The following is a 25,550-nucleotide window of genomic DNA, read 5'->3' on the forward strand; positions in this document are numbered from 1 at the left end:
AGAAGAGACAGGTCTGAGTCCTCTCCCTGTGGTCCTCCTGGTTTCTCTTCAGGGACCATGGGCTAGCTTCAGGGTCTGGTGAGGATGGGCACATGGGATTCTGATCAGGAGTCTCTAGGTGCCCTACGGCTTACTGTCTTTCAGTAACCTCTGGCAATCTCTGGTGCACACCCAGTAGGGCTGCAGGGACTGAGAGCCATGGAGTAGGATGGGCCACAACCTGCGGAGAGGCATTCTCTGAAGGAATAAGCCCTGGAACCCACCCTGTAGATCTTGGGACACTCACCCATCAGTGGCCCCTGCAGCCTGGTGATTACTGCTCAGGGCCTCCTCCAGAAGCTGCAGACAGTGCTCACGGGCCTAGGAGGAGAGGCAAGGCTTGGTCACCCACCCTCAGGGTCAGGAGGGCCTGAGGGAAAGTGGAGATGCTTTTCTCTTACCTTCACTGTGAGCTTAGGGATCTTCCTGCTTGAAGCTTCTCTCAGGGGACAGTCTTCATCTGTGAAAAGGGTAGAAAGGGCTTTCCTCTTGACCAGCTCTCTGGAGTCCTCCGACCCTCACTGAGCCATCCACTGATCACACCCAGGCACAGCACCCAAGCCCCTGGGGGCATTTCTGTACCAACCTGGGGGTGTGAATTCTTCTATCTTGGGCTCTTTGCCCTGGAAGACAGACAGCATGAGGGACCATGAGACATCCTGTCCTCTGCAGGGCAGCTCCCACTGAGGGCTAGAGAAGGGACTGAGGTGGTAAACGGGACTACCCAGGACCTTGCATGGACCACCGTGTGCTGGTTATTTTTTGGGGGGAGGGGATGCATTTGAGACAGGGCTTCACTATGTCACCCCTGTCCTTGTTCTCAGAGCCGCCTGCCTCTGCCTCCCAAGTGCTAGGACTAAAGCCGTGTGCACCGTGCCGGCTTAGGGGTTTTGTTTATTTGACAGAAACTAGAGTCGTCTGGGAAGAGGGAACCTCAGTGGAGGAATTGCCTCTAGCAGACTGGTCTGTGGGACATTTTGATGTGGGAGGGTCTAGATTCCTATGGGTGTTGCCATTCCTGGGCTAGTGGTCCTGGGTTGTATAAACAAGCCCAGCGAGTGGGGGGCACTCCTCCATGGTCTCTGCTTCAGTTCTGCCTCCAGGTTCCTGACTTGAGCCCTGACTTCCCCTGATGCTGGACAATGATGGGCAAGTGTCAGCCAGATAAACCCTTTGCTTCCCAAGTTGCTTTTGGTCATACATGGTGTTTTGCACAACAACAGAAACCAAACTAACAGAGCCACTGAGCCCCATCAAGGCCTCTGCCCCCTTTACCTTGCGCAGGCTCATCTGTTTCTGATAGAAAAGATTCCATTCCCGCTTGTGGGCCTCATCTCTGCCCTCATCACCGCTGCCTCCAGAACCTTCGTCATACCTAGAGGACAGGCTAGGTGTGAGCAGTCAAGGTCTGGGCTCCGCTCTTCCCCACTTATGCCGCTTGATGGGACAGTGATGTTCCAGCACAACGTTAAAGACCAGGCCCCAGGAAGAGTCACATGCCACACCGCAGAGGGCTACCTTTGACTGGGCAGTGGTGGCGCACACCTTTAATCCCAGCCAGGCATATCTCTGTGAGTTCGAGGCCAGCCTGGTCTACAGAGTGAGTTCCAGGACAGGCACTAAAACTACACAGAGAAACCCTGTCTCGAAAAACAAAAGGCCACCTTTGGCCTGCCCAGTACCAGCAGAGGCACTTCACAATCCCTCACCTGCTGAAGCCCCCATAGCCTCTGCGGCCTCCCTCATACAGCTCGGGATCAAAGCCGCTCCCCTGGAAGGGCCCGATGCAGGTCCTGCTCCAGCTGCTGCTGTGCTCCAGGGCATCAAGTTTCTTCTTTACGGCTGCAGGACTCTGGCAGTGGTCACAGCCTTTGGCGCAGGCGGGTGGTGCATCCCCAAAGTACTTAGCAATGGCAGCATGGCGGCACCTAGAGTAGGCAGTGCCGTTGGGATGAGGGGCTGAGGCAGCCAGTGGTGTTCTCCCACTCTCCAAACACTGATTCACTATCCAGCACCACGCTGGATGCTTCAGACCTTTCCAAAACACTTTTAAAATGTGTTTTCTGTATATCCGTGACCTCTAGTGCCTGAGGTCAGGAGAGTGTCAGATCAGTTAAACTTGTTCCTGATGTTGTGATGGGGTGCTGAGAACTAAACGGGGGTCCTGCAAATACAGCATATGCTCTTAACCACTGAGTCATCTCTCCAGTCCCTTCCTATACCCTGTTTATTTACAAGGGCTTGGTAAAGCATCATCTGGTGCTGCCCATTGCAGAGTTGGGCCAATGAGATAAAGCAATCTTCCTACAGTCATATACTGGGTGACAGGGAGCCAGGATGTGAACCTCATTCTGTTCTGTGAGCTCTAGGACCCTGCTCTTCCCTCTACCCATAGTGGTGGGATGACCTGGCGAGTTGAGGCTCTGGCACAGATATGGCTTTGCCACCAAGGCTGTCAGTAAGTAAAACATTTCACCTCTGAATTCCATGGCCTGTCCACTTCCACTGCTACTGGAGCAGTGGTACAGTGCAGCATGATGGTGGGCATCTCACAAGCTGTGAGCACTGATGGGATGCTCTACAGGGAGTATTCCTCCCTGTAGGAGAGGGAGGGAAGAACAGGAGAGGGCCTAGCCCGTCTGCAGTATTTTCTTCCGTTAGAGACAGGGTCTCACTATGTAGCAGAGACTGGCCCATGACTCACTATGTAGTTTGGGATGGCCTCAAACTCAGATCCGCCTGCCTCTGCCTCCCAAGTGCTGGGATTAAAGGCATGTGCCACCACACTGTTTTTTTGTTTTGTTTCTTAAGATAGGGTCTCACTATTGCTCAGGATGGCCTTGAACACATGAGCCTCCTGCTCAGATTCCTGAGTCCTGGGATTGCAGGCGTGAGCTCTCCACTCTATCCTGATCTTTCCTTAGAGACCTTGGCTGCACCTGGCATAGCTCCTAGAGCAGTGGTTCTCCACCCGCGGGTCGCACCTGGCATAGCTCCTAGAGCAGTGGTTCTCCACCCGCGGGTCGCAGTCCCTTTGGGGGTTGGACAACTGTTTCAGAGGGGTCACCTAAGACCATCGGAAAACACAGATATTTACATTTTGATTCATAAAAGTAGCAACACTATAGTTATGAAGTAGCAATGAAAATAATTTTATGGTTGGGGTCAACACAACATGCATTAAAGGGTCGAGGTGTTAGGAAGGTTGAGAACCACTGTCTAGAGATGCCAGTTGTTTTTTTTTTTTTTTTTTTTTTTCCGGTTTTTCGAGACAGGGTTTCTCTGTGTAGCTTTGCGCCTTTCCTGGAACTCACTTGGTAGCCCAGGCTGGCCTCGAACTCACAGAGATCCGCCTGGCTCTGCCTCCCGAGTGCTGGGATTAAAGGCGTGCGCCACCACCGCCCGGCAAGAGATGCCAGTTTTGAGAGCGGCCATCATGCCTGGTCACTGGTGAACCCATTCAGTCAGGGAGATCGTCACTAGAGCTTCCCCTACTTCCAGATATCCCCTTTGGGTAACCACTCTGCCCGAGCTGCTGGCAGGAAGCAGCCTCTACCTGGTGCAGGAGGCTCAGTCTCTTTTCTGATCCCCAGGCTGAGGCCCTGGGAGTGTGTACGTTCTTGCAAACAGTCATTCCTACTGCTAGAATCGTGGTATGGGGCTGGAGAGCCGGAGAAAAAGACGCCAGAGGCAGTGCAGTTTGAGTGCCCAGCCGTAAGGACAAGGAGAGCTGGCAAAAATGGCCTCTAAGAGCTCTTCTTAGTATGAGTACTGCTTGGGGATCTGACCCCAGAGAGCAGTCAATTGTAACACAACCCCCTAAAGAAGAACAGGGTCCTAAAACTGGACAAAAGCAGGAGACAGCCACTGGGGGGCACTCTTGCAGCCTGCTCCATTAACACTGAATAGATGTGACAACTGTTCCCTCTGCTCAAGACTGTTGCCTGTACAGAGGTGGCTTGTCCTGTCTCTGAGGAGCTTTGGCATCTAGGCGCTGTGGCCATATGGTGTTGACACCCTGCTCCCCAGCTCTGACTCACTGGGGTTTTGTACTCAGATTCAAAGGGCTCCATTGACTGCAGGGCTGAGGTCAGTTTCTCCTGCTGCAGCCTGGTCTGCCGGGTGGCAAGACAGTCAAACGTTAATGGGCCTGGCCACTGGACAGCAGGGCAGGAGTGTGGGGACGGCTGAGCAGCATGAGACCAACAGTGTCCTTTCTCTTAGGAGGGACACAAGGCCTCTCACCAAAACAAGGAGGCTACTTTTAAGATATTTAGGAGCCTCAAATTTCCTGCAAGATGCCTCTGAGTGTTGTGTGGCAGAAGTACCACACCAGAGGGAGCTTGCAAAGCTTACTGACTTGCTTGGGTGGTCCCATAGCTCCTGTTTTTCTTCCTGGGAGAGGCCAGAGGGAGTAGCCAGGGAGTAGCCCAAGAGACAGACTGGGGTGGTCAGGGACCCAAGCCAAAAAGGCCATCCAGAGGGTGGTGGGGCGCTCAAGAGGGAGTTGCTCCACCCTTCCCCCAGCAACCTCAGACTGAGCCCCCTGGGATTATTTCCACAGGGAAGCACAGTCAACCACTCAGTCGCTAGCCCGGCCCTCAGCCTACAGCCTGGCCCCAGACGGGTGGTGGGCAGAGCAGGGCAAGAGTAAGTGAGAGAGCCCTTCTGGGGATCTGGAGAGCAGAGTGGAGCTCCTGGGCAGGGAAGGCACTGGGTGTGAAGTATAGCACAAGCTCAGGGGAGGGCTCCCTCTGGCTCCGCCTCACCATGGTAATTTGACACCTAGATCTCCAGGACAACCAACAACAAAAAAGCTGAAGCTGGACAGCAGCTGGCTGTCAGCAGCCGAGAGCTTGCTAGGAGGTGCCAGAGTGAGAAGCAGCAGCCCACCGGCCGGCCGCTGCCGCCACAGGGCAGGAAGGAGGCGGCAGCGCTGATGCAGAAGTCAAAGGTGGTGGCAAAGGACCAAGAGGAAGCGCAGAAAGGCTCTGTACTGGGGCACCCCTGCTTGGCTCCCCAGTATCTGAGCTCCCAGGTAAGTGACACTGGCCAGAGATAACAAGGTGAAGGAGAGGAGGGATTGGGCAGCCAGGGTCGCATATCTCAAGGGTGAGGAGCCACGACTTACCATGAACTCAGGAACGTCTTGGGGGAAACACTGGGCCACTCTCCTAGGGAACTTAGTCACCTCCTGTGTGTACACCTTCCCCTGGGACCCAGTACTAGAGAAGGGGGAGTCACTGACACTTGCTGTGTAGCAGAGGGGCTGGTGGCCTGCTGACATCAATTTAAACCTTTTCTCTTTAGTGAGCTTAAAATAGGGCCCACACGCCCACTGAGCCTCCATTTTCTCAAGGATTAGGGTTGAGCCCTCCCTGTTTCTCAGGAAGGCTCAGGACAAGGTATGCCCAACCTGCTCGATAGCCCCCAGCCCCCAGGATCAGGACAGGGTATGCCCAGCCAATTCACCGGCCTTCAGGATCAGGACAGGGTATGCCCAGCCAGTTCACCAGCCTCCGGCCTCCAGTCCCCAGGATCAGGACAGGGTATGCCCAGCCAGTTCACCGGCCTCCAGCCCCTAGGATCAGGACAGGGTATGCCCAGCCAGTTCACTAGCCCCCAGGATCAGGACAGGGTATGCCCAGCCAGTTCACCGGCCTCCGGCCCCCAGCATCTAGCAGAACCTGGAGCAGACCGCCTACTTGGGTGCTGGACAAAAGCAGCAGCTTCCATGTCTTTTGAGTTCAGACCTGCTCATTGCTACATGTTTTCAGCTCAGGATAAGCCCAGGGAGGAGTCTCTGCACCCACTTAGATTCCTGGGACCCCCTGGGTCCTCCTTTGGCTGTGATCTCTGAAAACTGAACCAGAGACATGCATGCCTGATTCTAAAGCCAGGGTTAGAGGGGAGATGATGACTACATGGATGAGGCTGGGGAGTGACCCCAGGATTCTCTATGCTACACCACTGTAATGGTGACCGAGCTGTTCATTGGTTCATTCTTTGGGCAGCACACACACAACCTTCCTGGGCAGGGACTCACAAGGGAAGGCTGCTCACCCCTCCTGCCTCCTGTCCTCACACCAGGGTTCAAGTCCCCCCAAGATGTTCCTTCCAAAGCAAACAAACTGTTATCCAGTAAGAAAGCAAAACTGATATCATTCAGGTTTGGAAACCAAGGAGAAGGCTAAGTGTCCTTGGCTCAGCAGAGGGAGTGGGCTTTGGCCCATGTGGGGGCTGGGAAACTAACTCCTGTGTTAACAGTGAGAAGTGCAGTACAGAGCGCCCCCCCCCCCACTGAGCTACAATGGGGACAGCAGTTAGGAGAGGTGAGGGAGGGGCATGGCTGTAAGCTGTTAGCCACAAGATCCCAGAGGCAGGAGGGTGACCTGCACCCACAAAACACTGGCTTCCACAGTCCCTAAGACAAGAGGGAAGCCCAGCTTCATGGCTGCAGGTGAGGAGCTCCCTTAATTTCTACTGGCCACCAGATCATTCCCTGTTCTGGAAATCTCGGGAGCCAGGGCAGCAGAAGCAGCAAGGCTTCAAGCACTCATTTCTGATTTCAAAGTAGAGCCCCACAGAGGTAGAGTTGCTCAGACACTCAGCATGGTACACAGTAGGCATCTCCGCCCCGCTGGTCAGGCCTCTGGGACCCTCAGGTCTCTCCCATCTGTTGGTTATTCCTCATTCAAGATGTTTCTCAAACAAGACAATACGCTGCAGGACAAAAGTGGCTGAGACCCACCATAACAACAACAGGGTACTGCAAGATGCCCTTTGGGGCTGCAAGCCACCAGTGACAAGTGGCACTGCTTATCAGATACAAACACATTGCCTGCCCTGTCCACGTGGCAGCTGGAGTTGACTACCAGGTTTACAATGAGGAAGCAGAGAGGCTGTGGTACCAGGTTGCAGTTGTCTGGCCTACAGCAAGAACCTCAATGCCACCTGCCACACTAAGGAACGCCAACCAGTTCCCCCAGCCAGCAAGTTTTCCTTCTCGATTGTGCAGCTCTCCCTGACCACTGTCTGCACCCCAGCCAGGAGTATCCTCAGAGGGCTCCCAGTGCTGTGCAGGCGGCCTGGGCAACAGGTGGGCTCAGTGGCAGCCAGGACTGCTCTCCAGGGGAAGCTACCACTTGCTCTACTGAACATGGTGTTAAGAGAGACTCTAGTCCCCCAGTTCTTGGGCATAAAGTATGGTTTAGAAAGAATTGGACGAACCTGTAATAGAAAGTCTAGGAAACACAGAATTACCAGTAGCTCTGCTCAGCTCCCCCCAAACCTAGGGAGGGCCCCAGAGTCCCCACTCCCCCTGACCACAGCTGGAGAACAAGGTCACCTAATAACCACTAGTTATATTGGGTACCAGGCGTTTGTTGGCTCTGCTTTAAATAGCCCACTGGGAGGACGCCTGGGGACCTGCCGGAATGTGCCTCTTTCCTCTCTGGAGAACAAGACCCCTTTGCTCCCGCCTCTGTCATGTGCCTGTTCTGTTGGTCAGAGCTTAAAATAACAAAATATCAACTGCCAAGCAAAGAGGGATCCTCTTCAGCCTTTTGAGGGCAGAGAGCCATATCCAGCAGCCCTACTTCTGCTGGTAAAGTAGGCAAGACCTGGCAGGCAGCCCCGGCCACATCCTAAGGCTGGCACAGTGGCCAGGTCCCACCTAGCTCCCAGTAGACTGCTTCACTCTTACAGAGGAGCACACAGCTCACTGGGCAGGAGGCTGCAGTTCTCCAACTTCACACACCAAGCAGAGCGCAGGAAGAGTGGGAGAAGGTGAGAGAGAAGCTGGGAGTAACTCTGCTAGCGGGAACTTCTGACCAACAAATTCTGACTTCCCTGTCAGCAGATCGAGCCCAAGCCACTGCCCTGCTCTGGAAATTGGACATTATGAGACCTTTCAGCGAGACCTAGGGTCCCAACCTGCCATCCCTGCCAAGCAGGTGCCTCTTCCCCTCACCACTCTCTCTCTAGGCCTTTGGGTGTGGCACACAGAAAGTGCTCCTGACCACCAACCTCCTGCCTGCTTCTGCTTTTAAGGAGTGTCTCCATTGGGCTCGTGAGGCAATGTGGGCACAGTGCCAGTCAGGCTGAACGAGCCAGACCAAACATAGATGAAGAGGGAGGGTGGCTCTGAACCATACGCACACCATGTCTGTGGGGTGGGATGGTGCAGAGGTCCCAGGACAGAGAGTGGATGGATCACCTTTGCAAGCACGCTGCAACTGGCTAGAGGCAGCATCCCTTCGGTCTGACCAGAAGGAATGTTCTTATGTTCAAATCAGCAGGACACAGATCTATCTATTCAGTCAGTGACAGATGACACATACAGCTCTCAAAAAGCCTGTGTGCCCCACTCTGGTGGTGTTGAACTGATAAAACTGATGGCCCAGTCCCACAAGAGGTGGTACTGAATGTGCACAGCTCACGGGCTTCCAAAGAGCTATGGCCTGGCTCTTGCACAAGGCCCATGTATGGTCTGTGACTCGGGGGACTCAGCTGTGCTGTCTGATGTGGCAGCTCAAAGCCACACAGGCCTCCCTCCGTAAAGAGTGTGTGGGGAGTAGGAGGGCAGTGGCTGGGTCCATCCTCGACTCTCCTGGCCCTGTCAGTACCCACGCAAAATTCCTGCAGCCAGGCCCCTCCCTAGGGCTTCTCATCTCCACAGCACAGATGGGGAGGAGTTGAGACAGGTTCGGTGGTGGTGCACACTTTTAATTCCAGTTTGGGAGGCAGAGGCAGCAGAGTTTGAGACCAGCCTGATCTATAGAGCAAGTACCAGGATAGCCTGGGTTACACAGAGAAACTTTGTCTCTAAAAACAAACAAACAAACAGACGAAACCCATTTCTACGAAGGGCAGATGAAGTTACAGAAGGTACCACATGCTGGGGATGTAGCTCTGTGGTACAGTACTTGCCTAGCATAAGGCAGGCCCTGGGGTTCGTGCCCCAGTAGCACAAAACTGAAAACAAAACATGAACAACAAATTCAGAGACGGCACCACCATGTCCTTTATAGAAAGGAGGTCCAAGCGGCTGGCAGCTGTGATCCAGTTCCTGAAGAACTGTTAGGGGAAGAAGGACGGCCAGCCAGGGCCTGAGTGACTAAGGACGACTCAGAGGAGGTGCAAGAGCCTGGCCTTCCACAACAGGCAGGGTAGGCAGCCAGGGCCTCTCGCTCTCAAAGGCTCGGGCAGAGGCTGCCCAACACAAGAGCAGAGAGCCCACATGTAGGAATGACCTATCATCTGAACTTCAAGGTAGTTTTAGACCTGCTGGTGCCAGGCAGGAGTGCTGGGAGTGACCAGTCTCACAGAGCACAGCAGAGGGACCGCCTGCCCGGCTGAGACCAGGGCCAAGGTGGCAATCATCAAAGACACAAGCCCCTGGTCACCTACCCCATCCGCTAGGAAGAACCAGTTTGGATGCATTGGTACAAGGTTGTTCCTGTCCTTCTCACTCACAGGAGAGATGTGAGGGAGCGCTAATGCTCAGTGTCTCCAAACACAAACTCAGCTGAGAGCTTTGACTGGGCCCTCTCTGGAAGCCCTGGCCTCCATGCCTCCTCAGTCAGGCCTTTCCTGGTTAGAACAGAGTAGGCCCAAGCCAGAAGGGGAGGAGTTGGCCGGGCCAGTCCTAGAACTCCTGTTCCCATCTGAAGAGATGAAACCCCCAGGGAAAACTGTGTGGTCCTTTCTTCCTCACATGACAATAATATGACTAAAGAAACTGGGGCTGGAGAGATGGCTCAGAGGTTAGGAGCACCGACTGCTCTTCCAGAGGTCCTGAGTTCAATTCCCAGCAACCACATGGTGGCTCACAACCATCTGTAATGAGATCTGGTGCCCTCTTCTGGCCTGCTGTCATATATGCTGTATACATAATAAAAAACAATAAAATAAAATCTTAAAAAAAAAACAAAACCTGGCCTGGTAGGAGAGGAGGGCTCTTGGGGACTCAGCTTCATATCCTTCAAGTGACAACGCCTCCTTCAGTTTCTAGAGCTGATCCCTCCCATAAACCTGGAGTCTGATTCCTCCTCCCACACAGAAGCCTGAGGCCTGTCTTGCCACCCTGGGCATCTAGGGGAGGCAACAAAATCCTGAATGACCCAGAGGCTGGCCAGGGAGCTGTGTCAGCTGAGGCACCCCAGCCAAACCGGATATTGGTGTCTCAAGACAAAAGAATGCAACAGCAAAGTCACATCTGATGGGCAGAACCTTCACCAACTGCGGCCTTGTCTGGTAGTCCCTCCAAGGCTCTCCAGGTGACATTTGTCACAAGCTTTCCTTGGGCAGCTCCAGCCAAGTGTGGGCTGAGGGTTACCCTACCGTTGAGCAAGGACTCCCTGTCTCCCTCTGCCTGGGACCCACCAGTGGTACAGGCTTGAGGCTGACAAACCTGTTCTGCAGGCCATGGTGGGAGAGGCCGGTTCCCTGGAGCTACCTCCCAGGCTGTGAGCAGCTCGGCAGGGACTCTGAGGTGCTGCGGTCTGTGTTGTTACAGAACACAGGAGCCCAGCGTCATGGCAGCCACGGACTTGGTGGAGGAGATTCGCTCTGTGGGTGAGAGGCTGCTGCTGAAGCTGCGGGGGCTGCCCCAGGCCGAGCCCGTGGAGCTGGTGGCCTTCTCTATCATCGTTCTTTTCACAGGCAAGTGGGGCACCTGTCCTCCAGCCCTTTAGCCCTGTCCCCTCCGTGTCCCATGGGCTCTTCCTGATATCTGGGAGAGCAAGCCATGGTGCTGGCTGGAAGGTTGGTGAGTCTCCTTCAGGTAAGTAGGAAAAGCAGTGTCCCGGGGAAGCTAAGGGAGTTGCCACATCTCTGATACCACCTGAGCTGCTAGGCAGTGTTGGGAACTGGATCCCGCCAGGGGGTTCAACCACGGACTGAAAGGGGTCAGGCAGAGGAGTGGAGCAAGAGACAGACAGACAGACGTCAGCCTCTACCCAGACTGGGGGAGGTTCTTCAGAAGGAGGGCGGGCATCCCCTCTTCCCCTGGCTTCTCAGCTCTGGCCCATCATCCTCTTCCTGCAGCCACGGTCCTGCTACTGCTGCTGATAGCCTGCAGCTGCTGCTGTGTGCACTGCTGCTGCCCTGAGCAGAGAGACAGGAGGATCCCCGTGCGGCCCGTAAAACCCAGATGAGGGACAACAGCAAATGCCGGGAGAAGCTGACAGGAACCTTCCAGAGCTGTGACACAGGCTACCGTCCTGGCCACTTCACTCCTCCAGAGGGGTCACCTGGCCTCAGTTCTGGTACTGCCCAGGTGACAGGAGACGCCTGGAGCCTCCTTCATCAAGGAAACCAGTGCTGCTCAATCTGCCAGTGGACACCAGTGCTTAGGAGGAGCCACTGCTTCCGAGACTCGGGAGACCACCTAGGTCTTCTGCTAAGCTGTACCCCTTAGGGCCCCACACTCTGAACAGCTCCTAGTTGTGGGGAGCTGGCCCTTGGGGCTCTGCTGACTTATGCCAAACAGAAGTAAACTAATCAGGAACTTTGTGCAATTTACTAGACTCCAAGCCTCCTGCTGAGGAGGGGGAGAACACGTCAGTATTCTAGATGAAATTTGCTTACTTCCAAGTAAAAGCTTTTTTGGTTATGAGGTGTTTGGTTATATGTTTATGCGTAGGCAGGGCTCTGTGCATCAGGAAGACAGTGCCAGAATTCCAGGGGCATGGCCAGTGACTGTTCTTTCCAGGCCACTGCTCTCCATGTACCCACGAAAGCTGGAACACGGCACAGGGAGGAATGGCACACAGACATCAATGCCGTGGAACCAATGGAGGGCCACTGGCAACATTCCTGTTTGCATCATCTACTAATCAGTGCTGGCTTCCAGAGTCCCAGTCTGAGGGATGGAGGTCGTTGCCCTAGGACAAGTCCTGAGACCAGGAACGCTACTAGCATTTCCTGCTGTCCCAACTTCCATCTGTATACCCCACACTAACAGCCTCGGGTCACTGGATCCTCCCAAGACCAAGAAAGGTAAGGCCCTGAGTGTTGTCTCTCACACTGTACCCTGACCCTTCGGTCCTGTCCCTGTTTGTGGGCTCACATCTCAGCTGACACTTGCCAGTTTGTGACCTAATCCTCTTAAGCTAGGGTTCCTTCTGCTGAGGTGGATTAACGCTGGCACCTGCTTCCTGGGGTATGCTAGGAGTATAAAGCAAGATGGCCTAAGTCTAGCACAGGGCTAGACATGCTTCAGAAGCTCCATAGTTGTGAACTGTCATTATTTGCCCCTCTTAACAGGGGCTTACCCAGAGTGCAATGGACCCATTTTAAAGAATGGTGCTGTTGAGATGCTTCCATGCCTCCTTCTCTGCAGGTAACTTCCTTCCAGACACACAGCTACAAACCTAGTCATGGAGGGAGGCACAGACACAGAGGTCTCCACACACGTCAACGGGGCCGGGACTGGGCTCTAATTACTCACACTTCTGTCACCTAAGTCTGTGGGAGCAGAGCTCTGCCTACATTGAAAACAGGTCACAGTGAGGGGAAGTCAGCCCCTGCCACCTCTGGCTAGTGACCTGGGCCATACAGGAGGGAGGCCAACAGGAGCTCTTGCTGGCTGCTTTGACTACCTGGTATCCACAGACTTGCCTGACAGTTGGGGTTATTGAAGACCAAGAAAGCACATGTTTCCAAACAAAGAAAAGAAATCTGAGAATCCACCTGTCTTCAGCCCCTAAAAATTGGGATTCAGAGTCAAACACGCCTTTAATCCTAGCACTCTGAGAGGCAGAGACAGGTGGATCTCTGTGAGTTCTAGGTCAGCCAGAGCTTCAATAAGACTCCCTCTCAAGAGGGAGGGCTGGAGAGATGGCTCATTGGTTAAGAACACTGGCTGCTCTTCCAGAGGATCCAGGTTCAATTCCCAGCACCTATATGTGCCTGTAACTCCAGATCCAGGGGATCTCACACCCTCACACAGACATACATGCAGGCAAAACACCAATCATTGCTGCTTATTATTATTTTTAGGTTTTTGAGGCAGGGTTTCTCTGTGTAGCCCTGACTGTCCTGGAACTCACTCTGTAGACCAGGCTGGCCTAGAATTCACAAGATCCGCCTGCCTCTGCTTCCCAAGTGCTGGGATTAAAGGCATGCACCACCACCACCTGACTAATCACTGCTTATTTAAAAAAAAAAAAAACTATCTCAAAAATAAAAACAAAACAAAAAAAAAAACAAATCAACAACAAAACCTGAATGATGATAATACAGACAGCTAAAATTCTGAGGGCTAGTCCATGTCCTGTTGCCTTAAAAAAATTTTAATGGTGCTGGAAATGAAGCCCAGAAGATTGTGCACACCAGGCAAGTGCTCTACCACTGAGCCACATCCCCAGACCCTTGAGGTTGTCTTAAGCTAGGCTCCAATTCACTATGCCCCTGCCTTAGCATCTGGATTACAGGTAGTGTGCCCAGCTTGTCTTGGGCTTTTTTTTTTTTTTTTTTTTTTAAGTTTTCTCTTTTTTAAACAATCTCACTGTGGCCCTGGCTGGAACCCATAATGCAGAATACTTTGCACCTAACTCAGGCTGCGTCCTGAGTTACAGGCACAGCCACCATACTCTGCTCTTGTCTTGAGCATTCTGCTACAGATAAGGTCATTTAACCTTCACAAGGCTTCAGTCCTGTAAACGTCATTATTAGCCTGGTTGACAGAAGAGGAAGTTCAGTCTTAGTGACACTAGGTAATCTGCCCAAGTGCAGCCAGCTAGAATGTGGCAAAGCCAGCTCTGGGTCCAGCCTGTCTGGCTCTGGAGCCTCTGCTTAACCACACCTAGGGCTTGAGGCCTCTGGGACACAAGACAGAGGTTTCGACTCCATTATCTCCATTAACCAACCCTACATGCAAACATCCACACCCAAACTGTGTTTCAAAGTTGCTTCTGTGCGAGTGGGTGGGAAGCTAACACCCAAGATTAATCTAACACCCAACTATCAGGAGAAGACCCCAGAGACAGTGGAAGGGACTGGAAATCCCACCTTCTTCACACCCAGCACTGTTGGCTGGAATCCCTGGCAGCCTTCAGTTTAGGAATAGCAGCCCAGTTCCTTCCAGACTGCTCTTTAAAAAGGATTTCATCAGCATCAGGAAGAGCCTTCCTGTAGGGTGGCGAAGACGGAGATTCCTAGAAGAAACTCTGGTTCCCAGTTCAGCGGCAGAGCAGCGGGTGCCGTGGACAACCCTGCACACAGCACAGGTAGCCAGCTCGTCAGGCCTTCCTGCCCCATGCTGGGCCAGTCCATCCTATAAGCTAACCGACAACAGCCTGACATATTCTGGGATGGCAGACCTAGTCCACTTTCACTGGGGAGAAGGCAGATGTCTCCCACGTGGGAAACAAAGTCACTGCAGAGCTGGGCTGTCAGAAGACAGCTGGTGACCACAGCTGGTGACCACAGCAGCGGCACACCACACAGCAGGCTGCCTCAAGCATAGGGAAGGTCCAACTTACTGTAGCTACCCTATGCCATTCAAGAACAAGCCATCTCAGCCGGGCGGCAGTGGCGCACGCCTTTAATCCCAGCACTCGGGAGGCAGAGGCAGGTGGATCTCTGAGTTCAAGGCCAGCCTGGTCTACAGCGCAATATCCAGGACAGGCACCAAAACTACACAGAGAAACTCTGTCTCGGGGGAAAAACAAAAACAAAAACAAAAACCCAACAAGCCATCTCAGTGTACGGTGGCCACCACAGGTCTCAGCAGCCTCCTCACAGCCTTCCCTCTCACACGGCCTCTATTCTAACAGTGTCTGTTCTCAGTCCCTCAGGAGGATGAGGAGCCGCCCAGTTCACTGCCTGCATTTTATACCTCATTACAAAATAAGAATCAAGTCAGCAATACTTGGCAGAACACAGACAAGTTCTGTGAAATGTTAATATTTTCAGAACAATTTATAACAAAAATCACAATGATACAAATGAGTACTACAAATTTCATAGTATAAAATAAGTGCACAAATTAATTTTGTTCTAAAAATGTTTTCCTCCTCTCTGTGCCCTGTTCCATACCATGGAATGCTGTCTCTAACGCTCAAGTCTTTTTTTTAAGATTTGTTTTTATATGTATGACTGTTTGCCTACATACAAGTAAGTGCACCACATGTTTGCCTCTTTTCTGAGGAGGCCAGAAGAGGGCATCAGAGCCTCTGGAACTCGGGTTACAGACTGTTTTGAGCCACTATGGGGGACTGAGAATCGAACCTGGGTTCTCTGGAAAAGCAGCCAGTGCTTGTCTTTACAACTGTCACTTCCTCACAGAGGAGCCCCTCAGCACACAGACCATTTGTGCCTGAAGCATCCTCTCCTGTTCTCATCTATTTCCCTCACAGTGACTGAGACACAGATCTATCTACTTGGATACGGCAGTTAATTAAAACTAGACAAAACAAGTTTCCTATTAATGACATACTCTCCCTACATATCCGATTTGTTGTTGTTTTGAGACAGGGTCTCATTACATATTTCTGGTTGGCCTGGCATTCACTATGTAGACCAGGCTGGCCTCAAACTCAAGAGACCCACCTGCCTCTACCCCTCGAATGCTAGAATTAAAGGTATGTGCCACCATGCCTACCAGGACTTTGGTGTTTTTTTTTTTTGTTTTCGAGACAGGGTTTCTGTGTGACCCTGGCTGTCCTGGAACTCACTTTGTAGACCAGGCTGGCCTCAAACTCAAACTCAGTGTTTGGTGCATTCAGAGGCCAGAAAAAGGTGTTGGATCTCCTGAAACAAGAATTATAGGCAGTTGGGGCACCTGATGTGAGTGCTGGGCACTGAACCAAGGTCTCTTGAAAGAGCAGCAAGTGTTCCAAGCATCTGAACCTCTCTCCAGCCTACATGATCTGAGGTGGAAACAGACAGGCACACCTCTCTGGGTGGAGCTTGGTCTCCAAGGATGGGCTGTGGACTAGCTCAGCTCCAGCCTTACCTTGTAGTTTTGGTTTTATCAGAGCAAGATTTGAACACAGGCCGGGCGGTGGTGGCGCACGCCTTTAATCCCAGCACTCGGGAGGCAGAGCCAGGCGGATCTCTGTGAGTTCGAGGCCAGCCTGGACTACCAAGTGAGTCCCAGGAAAGGCGCAAAGCTACACAGAGAAACCCTGTCTCGAAAAACCAAAAAAAAAAAAAAAAAAAAAAAAAAAAGATTTGAACACACCTGAAGAACCTGAGTGCAAAATGTCACCAGAGGGGACAGCAAGATGGTTTAGTGGGTAAAGGCATTTGCCACCAAACCTGAGGGCCTGAATTCAGTAACCTGGAACCCACAAGTTAGAGAACCTATTTCCACAAGTTGTCCACTAACCTCCACACACTCTCCATGGTGTGTGTATATATATATATACATGTACATACACAAAATTAAAAATAAATTAATGTTAGTTGTGTTTGTGCTTCTTTTGACGGGACTGTGGAGGACATCCAAGTGGCCACACAGGTATTACTAGAGACAATAGCGTCTGTTCTAAGGTCTCGGGCCTCAGAGCTGGACCACACAGCTGGCTCCAAACTCCACTTCACGGCCTGGGTAAGATGTTGAACCTCTGTGTCTGTGTCTATCTGTAAAACTGGAGTGGAGGCTATCCTTATGGCTTCATTGGTTTAGACGATGTCACATTAGATTTTGTAATCATAGAAACAAGCACAACTACCATAAACCACCTTGGGAACAAACACTTGACTCTTGATAAGAACCTGATTTAACTGATAAGTCACAAAAGTACCAGGGTGTGCCAGAGACCAGCCTGCTGGCTGTGTGCATTTGGCAAGCCAGGAAGTCAGCAAGTTTTACACAAGGAAATGGAAAGCAGCAGGTGAACCATGGGTCAATTCAGCTGTCCTGAACTCGGTCACCACCTGTCAGCCACTCCAGGCTATACCTGGAGATGTCCCAGGAGGAGGAGAACAACAGATATCCTGGCATTCCAGAAACTGATGTAAGTGGGCATTTCTCAAAACTCTCAACAGCATTGATGACCTGTGGGCTACATGAGCCTCACTGGAGGGAAAGGCCCATCTCTCTCACCTTACGATGGGATGCAAAGCCTGGCAGTGCCAGGCCCACACGTCTAAGCTTTAAAAGGAATCAACAGTGGCCATGAAGTGTCAAGCAAGGCATGTATGATTAAGTCCCTCCTCTCAGCTGTCTAACCAAGGGGTAGGAACCAGACGCATGAAACAGCTGAGGCCATGCCTGAGGCAGGCACGAGAGAGAAAAGCTCCAATGGTGATAAGCACTCCCACCCAGGAACTTGTTCCAGGAGGTTCCTGCCAGAGCTGCAGTTAATCATTCACCCAAACCACAGGAAGGAATGCCTTCCCAAGTAAGCTCCAAGAGGTCACATAGACAAGAACTAAGATCCAGCTGCACACAGGGGAGGTGGACAGGTGGCCTGGGGCACAGACAGTCTCTTCTCTCACCCTAACCCAAGTTTGACTTCTCTCAAGGACAACTTACAATGCATCCTGAGCATCTCTACAGCGCCATCACAAAAGGGCAGAACACTGCTGAAGGGAGTGAGGGAGGGAGTGGGGCAGTTGCTAAGCAACCAGTCTAGCCCACCTTTGTTTGCTCTGGTGGCGCAGCAAAGGTGTAGTCAGAGCTCCTTGGCAATGCTCTGGGCTGCCTCAGTCATTTCTCTGAGTTGCTGAACAGCTGTGGTCACCTGGCAGTGTGAGGCCTGAAGGACAATCCTGACTTGGCTTTCCCTCATAAGACACAAACTATTAGCAGAACCACCAGGTAATGACGTCTTTCTTTTTTCCCTATATTCCTTTCAACTGGCTGCAGCCTATTGACACCAGTATGGCTAGGCTTCCTGCGTCCAGCTGTCTCCAGGACATTGCCTCAACCACACTCTATTCCTCTCCACCACCACCACCACCACCCGTTTTTAAAAGATATGTGGATGTGTGTGTGTGTGTGTGTGTGTGTGTGTGTGTGTGTGTGTGTGTGTGTGTTCTCTTCCTATGTGTATGTATGTCCACACCTGCATTCCTGGTACCCTCAGAAGCTAAAAATTGTGTCAGGTGCCCTGGAACTGGCATTATGGATGATTGTGAGCTGCCACATGGGTGCTGGGAACTGAATTTGGGTGAGTAGCCAGTGCTCTTAACTGCTGAGCAGACATCTCTCCAGTCCCACCTGTCTTGTTTTTTTTTGTTTGTTTGGGTTTTTTTTTGAGACAGGATTTTGCTGTTCCCTGCTGGCCTGGAATTCCTGGGCTCAGGCAGGAATTCAGCCTTCTGAGGGGCTGAGACTCAAGTGCACCATCATTCCCAGCTAGGCTGCTCACCAGTCTCTCAAAATGCCTCCTAAGCATCTGACAATTGGAACAATAAAAATGGGGGGAGATCTACAGGGGTACATTTTAGGCTCTAGTCAGGAAGGTTTCAGGGGCTGGAGAGACATTTGGCTCATACCAGAGCTGTTCAGGAATGAACCAGAGACTCTCGAGGAAGCCCCTAGCAGCTTCCATAGGAAAGCCTTTAGTGTTGGCTAGCCAAATATATCCAGCTGTTCAGTGCAACTGCACAGAGGCCCAAGAAGGTGGCCTGGGGAGCAATGCTGGAGACAGGGTGTCGCGGAGTGTCGCGCATGGGTGTGTGGGTTCACTCGGATCCGTGAAAAAGAAGACTCAGAGGCATCTTAAGAATGAATCTAGCCGGGCGGTGGTGGCGCACGCCTTTAATCCCAGCACTCGGGAGGCAGAGCCAGGCGGATCTCTGTGAGTTCGAGGCCAGCCTGGTCTCCAAAGCGAGTTCCAGGAAAGGCGCAAAGCTACACAAGAGAAACCCTGTCTCGAAAAACCAAAAAAAAAAAAAAAAAGAATGAATCTAGCCTTTCATGGCTGCAAGGGGGTCCAGCCTCTAAGGACTGAAGTACTTTCCCTTCACCCAGGGCATTTTTATTTTCTCTCTATTTACAGTTTAGCCAGTTAATTTCCTTCCGTATGCTCAAAACAACCTGGAAGGAGCTCCCAAAGATACAATGCCAAGTGCAGATTCATCGATTTCTCAGGTACCACGGTTTCCAGGTTTCCTGAACCAAGTTTTGCATAGGCCTTTGATCCTTGGGAGACTCTCAGCCAAGATTCACATAGGGCGATAAGAGAAACAAAAGGTGTCTGTTAAACAAAAGGATGGATTAGCTAGGTGCTACTTTCTGGAGTCAGGCCAGGTGCAGCTCAGCAGGGATGCAGCCACAACAAGGCCTTCAGAGCTCTCTGTACTCAGGGTCTCTTGTCTCCTCTCTTCCAGATTTACGTGGGGCCAAATGGTAACCCTAAAGACCATCCAGAATGATGACTTCTGGAACAATCCCTGGGATGTGGGGGGCCTGATAGTGGTTGGCTTATTCACCTCCACATTCCTGTTCTTCATCGTATTTGCCATTGTGTTTGGATTTGTGGAAAAGACTCTGTGCAGAGAGGACTGACCTGACTTCCTGGAGCCTAGAGGGCAGCAAGGAAAGCCGGGCTGACCTGCTCACCCCATACCTGCAGGAGCTCTGTGGTCCCTCTGGCTCAAGGAAGAATCTATGTGAACCACTGGATCTGGCTTAGGGGTTGGTCAAATAGAAAGATGGGAAGGCTGGTCTGATACCATTTCTGGCTCTCCCACCCTGCTACCAGTTGACCTGCTAACACTGTAAGCGCGTGGAGAGAGACTCGCTCTACCTCAAGTGAGAGCAGAAATGGCTAACAAAGCCTTTTATAAGGGTCTCTGCCCAGGCAGCAATTTTGCAAGTCCTCAACAGAGGAGACAAAACATCAGATGAAGTAAAAATTCCTTTCCAAATCCTCTAACGTGAGCTCATTTTCTATGTAGATATGGTTCTCGGAGCCAGACTCTCTAGCAATCCACAGAAGGCCTGCAAGTCCTCAGGGTCTGCTCTGTAGGCTCTCAGGAGCTGCTTGACAAGTGTCCCTAGGTTCACAGGGTAACTTCGGTTCCTAAGCTGCTCTGTCTCTCCTGCTTCAAGGCTTCTGCATACATTCCTCCTGACTGGGATAGACATCACATTCATGGCCTGCGGAGTGCTTCCTTGTCCTTCAGATCTCAGCCTAAATCTGTCTTTCTCAAATTTCCCCGACTGACCCCAGAGACTGGGACGAGGAAATCTGTTACTCTCAGAACAGCATTGTACAGGGCTAGGGGGATGGCTCAGCAGTCAAGAGCACCGGCAGCTCTTGCATAGGACACGGGTTCGATCCTCAGCACCCGTTTGTAACTCTAGTTCCAGGGAAATTGATGCCCTCTTCTGGCCTCTGTGGGCACCAGGCACACATGTGGTGCACAGACATATAGGCAGGTAAAACACTCATACACAAAATTTTAAAAAAGAAAAACAAAAACCACCATGTACTTGTTCTTCAAAACCCATTCATAAGCAATTCTATATTTTTAAATATATAATATTTCCCAATGAGACAAGGCCCACACTCAGTGTGCTTGACAGAACGAAAGAGCAAATAAGCACACAGATACACTGTATGATGCTGAGCAGCCGAGCTCCTTAATCCAGAGACCCCAGGAGACAATCCTACCCAGGCCAAAGGGAAAGTGCCACTCCATCCCTAAATGCCCAGCCTGCTATTTTAAGCCTGATGCCTACAAGGTTAAAGGCCCACCAAGTTAAAGGTTAATGACTCGTGCTTCTTCATGTCGCAGCTCTGAGAAAATGGCTACATGGCGGAGACAAGATCAAAACCACTAGTGGTCCCACCCTGGCCACATGAGGAATGGACCTGACTACTTTTTTTGGTGATCCCAAGCCACTGCCCATATCCCACCCTACACACCGCAACCCTACAACAGCTTCCTTTAGAAATGTACCCATGCAGCTGAGCCCACCCTACTGGTCTTATCCCTCCCTGCCAGGTGCCTGCCTTAAGAGATGCTGGTGGGAACAGTGACCTCAACTTCAGCCTCAAACCAGAACTATTTATTCTTAGAAAAGGAACAACCATCTGTGGTATTGTACTCCCCCAAATATTGTGCGTGCTAAAAAACTTATCTGGGGTCAGAGACAGAGCAGCCACAATATTAAACATAAAGGATAGGCAGTGGTAGCACACGCCTTTAATCCTAGCATTCCAGAGGCAGAAATCCATGTGTTCAAGGATACAGAGAGGCATGGTGACTCAGCAGGCCTTTAATCCCAGAAAGCGAGCCTTTAATCCCAGGGAGTGGTAGTAGAAAGCAGAAAGATATATAAGGCGTGAGGACCAGAAACTAGAAGCATTTGGCTGGTTAAGCATTCAGGTTTTGAGCAGCAGTTCAGCTGAGAGCCATTGGGATGAGAACACAGAAGCTTCCAGTCTGAGGAAACAAGATCAGCTGAGAAGTTGGCCAGGTGAGGTTAGCTGTGGCTTGTTCTGTCTCTCTGATCTTCCAGTGTTCACCCCAATACCTGGCTCAGGTTTGATTTTATTAATAAGAACTTTTAGCCGGGTGATGGTGGTGCACGCCTTTAATCCCAGCACTCGGGAGGCAGAGCCAGGCGGATCTCTGTGAGTTCGAGGCCAGCCTGGGCTACCAAGTGAGTTCCAGGAGAGGTGCAAAACTACACAGAGAAACCCTGTCTCAAAAAACCAAAAAAAAAAAAAAAAGAGGGGCTGGAGAGATGGCTCAGAGATTAAGAGCACCGACTACTCTTCCAGAGGTCCTGAGTTCAATTCCCAGCACCCACATGGTGGCTCACAACCATCTGTAATGAGATCTGGTGCCCTCTTCTGTATACATAATAAATAAATCTTTAAGAACTTTTAAGATTCATGCTACAACCATCTGTTGAAAGGGGCTTTCATCCTTCATGCCAGATACTGTTCACACAATAAACATTCTCTTTCATAAAGAGCAGTGGCTAAAAGAGCTATGCTAGCAAGGTTTACTCCACTTTACTGAGACGTGGGAATCCTGAGATCCAGAACCTCACCTGTAGCCAACAAGATAGGAGGTGTGAGGCTGGACACTGGGGAGGTGGGGCAGGGGAACCCCTGGACCTCTTGGCCCCACAGATGTACACTCCCAACTGGCCTGTCAAGTCACTGAGAAGTCGCAGAGGCCCCTGCAGACCTGTCCCCTGCCTGGCAGCTTACAGCGCTGCAGTCTCAGACAAGCAGTGGAGGAGACTGACAACCAGCATAAACACTGGTCCTTTCATTCCTCACCATAACGAGCTCGGCTCACAGAGCCTGAGGAGGCTGAATTTAGCACAGTCATGTACCAGTGGCAGGAAAGGGCTCTGGTGGTATATGGCCTTATCCAAGGGTAGGCTGGCACAGCAACCCACCACTTTTTCACATGTGATCCTGCCAGAGGCCAAATTAGAGACGCCATTTCCAGAAGGAAATACTTCAATCTGTGTCACCAACTCATCAGTGAGGAGGGAGAGTGAGAATCCAAATGTCAGATCCAAATAAGCGTACCCCCTCCCATTTTCAGGAAAGCCTAAACACATCTTGTAGACACTAGTACTATGCACTGAATCAGTAGCACTCTGCTTCAAGACAACAGTATTTGGGGCAGAAGGTAGGAGTGCAGCTCCGTGGTAGAGGGTTCAATCCTTAACACCACAAAACCACACATCCCCTCTCCCCCCAAAGACTCCATGACACATGTATGAGATGAGCACATCCACTGTGATAATCAAGGAGCCCAAGTTTAGTAGCTTCTATCATGAGTTTTGTGACCACGACCCTTCTGGGCTTGGCTTATTTCATCTCTAATTCTGAGGCAATCACTTCTGTTCATCAGCTCTCGGTTTTCCACGTAGATGAATAAACGTGTTTTTCGACATAGACTAACTCCTCTTGGGCATCCTTCACATAGGATTCTACTGACTACATGCCCAGTCACAACTTGTCTCTTTCTATGGCTGGCCCATAGGTCCTGCCCCATGGCCACAGATGTAGACAGTAGGCTCCACATAAGCAGGCTAGTGTTCTGTCAGAAGAGCTGATTTATCCAGCATGTGACACTCGCCACCACACCCACCAGATAGGAGTGGGCCCGGAGCTTCTGTCGGGGCTCTGTGTAAGAGTGAGACCATCAGGTGGGGCGACTCATGCCTATAATCAGAACACCTAGGAGGTGGAGGTAGTCAGGCTAGCCAGGAGTCAAAGGCCAGCCTCTGACACATGGCAAGCTGGGGGCCAGCCTAGGTTACACGAGACCCATCTCAGAAGCAAACAAAGCAGCGTGGGTGACTCACACACAGTCAGGGAAGGAGCCAGCTCAGTGACAAGAGCCGGCCACATTACCCTGGAGTGAACTGCTCACAGAGTCAGCCAACCATCCAGGAAGTAGGCAGAAGAGTGGACAACTACCCAATGGGGAACAAATCCTCACACATGAGAGTGAGAGTTTCAGTGGCCTCCAGAAGTAAAAAGGAAGGGTCCTGACTTCCACACTGCTTGAAATATGAGCTTTGCAAGCCCGGGACCCTCGGTGGCCCAAGAGCTAGCTTGTACTAGCTGGTAGAGTAATGGTTGCTGGGAGAGGAGGGGATCTGACAAGTCCACACCCAGCGTAAGTCACTGGTCATTTTTTCCCTTTGAGGAGCAGGGAGGCAATGCAGGGATTCATCACAGGTCCTGCACCTGCCACACACAGGCTCCACCCCGAGCTGCATCGCATTCCTAGCCCCACTCACCCCAGTTCTTCACAGAAGGTCACCAGGGCATCAAAGGCCAGCAGGGCAGCTTTATCAGACGCTTTGCTCCCTCGCTTTTCCTGTGGAGAGAAAAGGCCCACTTAGTCCTCCATGTGCTTCACAGTAAGAAGTGAGGGGGAGAACATGAAAGGACAGCAAGGAAGCCATTCACCAAGCAGTGCCCCTCGGCCCGGCCCTAGGTCTCTCGATGTATCAGCATCTCCACTACTGAGTTGAACTTTCTGGAATGGGAGCTTTTGAGAGCTGCCATTTCCAAAAAAGATGACCTCCTCCCGAAAAAAAAGTGATTCTCATGCAAAGAGCCCTGGACTGACATTTGGGAAACTATGATTCTATCCAAGTTCTAAACAGTAAATACAAGCTTTGAGTCCTTACATATATATGTGTATATATGCTAATGTACAGACCAGAACATACAACTGTCAGTCCTGGGAAGATAAGATTGTGTACTATTGACCCTTTTTATATCATTGCCTAAAGTTTCTTTAAAAAAAAAAAAAAAAATCGCTGGGTGGTGGTGGCACAAGCCTTTAATCCCAGCAGATATCTGTGAGGCCAACCTGGTCTACTGTAGAGCGTTTTACCCACCACCCCCACAGTTCCCCAGAGTTTTCTTGAGTGCGAGCAGCAGGAAATATTAGAAGGATTTATTGCGGAGAATCTTGCGGAGATAAACAGATAGAAAATAAAGGATAGCCTCGAGAGGGCCTGGAACCTTTTCCAATGGGCCCCGACTGTTTCTGCCCCAGGGTTTTTATAGAGATGCCAAGGGGTGGAGCAAAAGACCTCCTCCCCCAGCACAGCCAAGTGCAGACCATCTCAGACACCTGCACTCAGGCTCGTGGTCCTAATCATCCTCTATGCGGACCTGCTGGGTAAAGCCACGAGGAACCCGAGAACGGGCTCCCACAGTCTACAAAGCCAGTTCCAGGACAGCCAGAGCTGTTACACAGAGAAACCCTGTCCCCACAAAAAAAAGGTCAATTTAGGGTCAGTGAGCTAGCTTGCTGGATAGGCACTTGTACTAAGCTGATGATCTGAACTTGGGACCCACATAGTGAACTCACTCTGTATACCATACTGGCCGTGAACTCACAGAGATCCACCTGCTCTACCTCCTGAGTGCTGGGGTTAAAGGCGTGTGCTACCACTGCTCGGCTTGTTAATTTTTTTTAAAAATTTATTTATTTATTATGTATACAGTGTTCTGTTTGCACATATCCCTGAAGGCCAGAAGAGGGTACCAGATTTCATTACAGATGGTTGTGAGCCACCATGTGGTTACTGGGAATTGAACTCAGGACCTTTGGAAGAGCAAGCAGTGCTCTTAACCTCTGAGCTATGTCTCCAGCCCCTTGTTAATGTTTTTTAAAAGAATGTTAGCTAGGGATCTAGCACAGTGACACAGTACTTGCCTAGCATGTATGAGAACCTGGGTTCAAACCTTAGTGATACTGAGTATGTATTTATGTGCAGTGCTAGGGATTAACTTGGGCTTCACCCATGCATGTTAGGCAAGAGTTCTACCGCAAAGCTATACTGCAAGCCCCAACTTGCAATTTCTTGTGATAGCGGTCTTTTCCTCACATGACTATGTCAACACAGTTCCAAGCTGAACCACACGATTACAATTTGACATGTGCCATGACCACATTTCCTTTTTGTACAGCATTGTTTCCTCTGAAAACAGCGCTTCTCCCTGCCCCGACTTCTTTAGATGTCAGTGTGTCACTAATTCACCCCCAAATGCTCTGACATAACAAAGAATTCATTTCCACAGGGCCCAAGAGGTCAGTCA

The 25,550-nt window shown here is 51.2% G+C and overlaps 3 protein-coding genes across 3 annotated transcripts in view; 2 read left to right on the forward strand and 1 right to left on the reverse strand.

Annotated features, from left to right (window-relative positions):
* Recql5 (RecQ like helicase 5) overlaps positions 1-25,550 on the reverse strand; it is a 41,822-nt gene that overhangs the window by 3,768 nt on the left and 12,504 nt on the right. The window contains exons 7-12 of the mRNA XM_059272127.1: positions 23,732-23,811; positions 1,749-1,967; positions 1,315-1,414; positions 626-662; positions 441-499; positions 287-360 (exon numbers count right to left, since the gene is read on the reverse strand). Of these exons, the coding sequence (XP_059128110.1) occupies positions 287-360; positions 441-499; positions 626-662; positions 1,315-1,414; positions 1,749-1,967; positions 23,732-23,811 (569 nt within the window). The remainder of the gene's footprint in view (positions 1-286; positions 361-440; positions 500-625; positions 663-1,314; positions 1,415-1,748; positions 1,968-23,731; positions 23,812-25,550) is intronic.
* Positions 10,284-11,659, forward strand: Smim5 (small integral membrane protein 5). The gene is made up of 2 exons (XM_059272129.1): positions 10,284-10,704; positions 11,089-11,659. The coding sequence occupies exons 1-2, from the start codon at positions 10,578-10,580 to the stop codon at positions 11,196-11,198; spliced, it is 237 nt and encodes a 78-aa protein (XP_059128112.1). The 5' UTR covers positions 10,284-10,577; the 3' UTR covers positions 11,199-11,659.
* On the forward strand, positions 17,614-19,880 carry Smim6 (small integral membrane protein 6). The gene is made up of 2 exons (XM_059272125.1): positions 17,614-17,815; positions 19,333-19,880. The coding sequence occupies exon 2, from the start codon at positions 19,349-19,351 to the stop codon at positions 19,508-19,510; it is 162 nt and encodes a 53-aa protein (XP_059128108.1). The 5' UTR covers positions 17,614-17,815; positions 19,333-19,348; the 3' UTR covers positions 19,511-19,880.

Source organism: Peromyscus eremicus, chromosome 8a (assembly GCF_949786415.1).
Source record: "Peromyscus eremicus chromosome 8a, PerEre_H2_v1, whole genome shotgun sequence".
In the NCBI taxonomy this organism is placed as follows: domain Eukaryota; kingdom Metazoa; phylum Chordata; class Mammalia; order Rodentia; family Cricetidae; genus Peromyscus; species Peromyscus eremicus.

Coding starts and splice junctions, on each gene's coding strand:
- Smim5 (XM_059272129.1), top strand. CDS start 10,578: ATGGCAGCCACGGACTTGGTGGAGGAGATTCGCTCTGTGGGTGAGAGG. Junction 10,705..11,088: donor TATCATCGTTCTTTTCACAG/GCAAGTGGGGCA, acceptor CTCTTCCTGCAG/CCACGGTCCTGCTACTGCTG.
- Smim6 (XM_059272125.1), top strand. CDS start 19,349: ATGGTAACCCTAAAGACCATCCAGAATGATGACTTCTGGAACAATCCC.